Raw genomic sequence first — 1,278 nt, 5'->3', positions numbered from 1 at the left:
CCTTTCAGTTGAAGAGCATAGGCTCGAAACGTCAAAGACTTTCTCTATTCCCGAGCGTTAAACTAATACATACATTTGTTGTTTACACCACCTGTCTTCGTCTGCTGTTTTTTTCGTAAATTCTCCCATATATATACATATATACAGGTATGTATATCTGTATACAGGTAAGGGAACAGCAAACAGGGTGTTTGACGCTCAGGAAAAATGGAAGAAGTCGTTAACGTTTCAAGTCTAAGATCTTCTACGGAAAGGAATGAGAACAGAAAATAGATGGGGAGAGGAAAAAATGGAGAGAGAAAAACGTGTACATATATATATGTGTGTGTGTGTGTGTGTGTGTGTGTGTGTGTGTGTACAGGGTGCGGTAAATAAATTATCGTCTGAATTAGGCAAAAAATGAAAAAAATCACTGACATCTCATTTTATATATATGACGGGCTTCTTTCAGTTTCCATCTATGAAATCCACTCACAAGGCTTTTGTCGGCTAGAGGCTACAATAGAAAGTGCCATGCAGTGGGGTTGCACTCGGAACCAGGTGACTCAAAAAATCACACCTACACTCAAGAACTACGCCCACCTACACTCAAGAACCACGCCCACCTTCATACCTATACTCAAGAAATCACAGTCACATCTATGTTCATGAAATCACTCTCGCACTCACACTCATAGTCACACTCAAGGGTTTCCTCTCACTCAAGCCAAAATCCCTGAAATTCCTTGTACACTCACACCTACACTCGAGATAACGCTTCCACTCACACTCTATTTTCTTTATTCTTCCAGATATATTCCCTGCTCATAGTATGAAAGAAAGGCAAGGTCGCTACATAGAACTACCAGGTAAGATATATATACATATATATATATATATTGTTGTGTCTGGAGAGAGTCAATCTGTTTTAATACCTTATGAATTAACACACTAACCAGTTCGATTGTTCGATTTCTACTCATTGACTTATTTTCCCCAGACACAACAAAATATGCTTCAACACACGAATTCTCATAAAGAATTTTGCAAACCAAGTACGAAAACGAAGTATTTATACACACACACACACACACACACATATATATATACTTTATTTAAAAGCAGCAGAAATATAACAAAAGACTGTTACTCTGAGTTTCACGTTCCCGTTCATCGGACAGTTTTTTCTAACAAAACTGTCCGATGAACGGGAACGTGAAACTCAGAGTAACAGTCTTTTGTTATATTTCTGCTGCTTTTAAATAAAGCATATTACTCTACCTCTGGTATTTGAGTACT

At 37.8% G+C, this 1,278-nt stretch overlaps 1 protein-coding gene across 1 annotated transcript in view; it reads left to right on the top strand.

The window, feature by feature from the left end:
• Nucleotides 1-1,278, top strand: part of LOC106869045 (uncharacterized) — a 23,958-nt gene that overhangs the window by 21,837 nt on the left and 843 nt on the right. The window contains exon 2 of the mRNA XM_052977949.1: nucleotides 792-848. Coding sequence (XP_052833909.1) covers nucleotides 792-848 — 57 coding nt within the window. The remainder of the gene's footprint in view (nucleotides 1-791; nucleotides 849-1,278) is intronic.

Source organism: Octopus bimaculoides, chromosome 29, assembly GCF_001194135.2.
Source record: "Octopus bimaculoides isolate UCB-OBI-ISO-001 chromosome 29, ASM119413v2, whole genome shotgun sequence".
Taxonomy (NCBI): Eukaryota; Metazoa; Mollusca; class Cephalopoda; order Octopoda; family Octopodidae; genus Octopus; species Octopus bimaculoides.
This window is presented reverse-complemented; position numbering and strand designations above follow the sequence as displayed.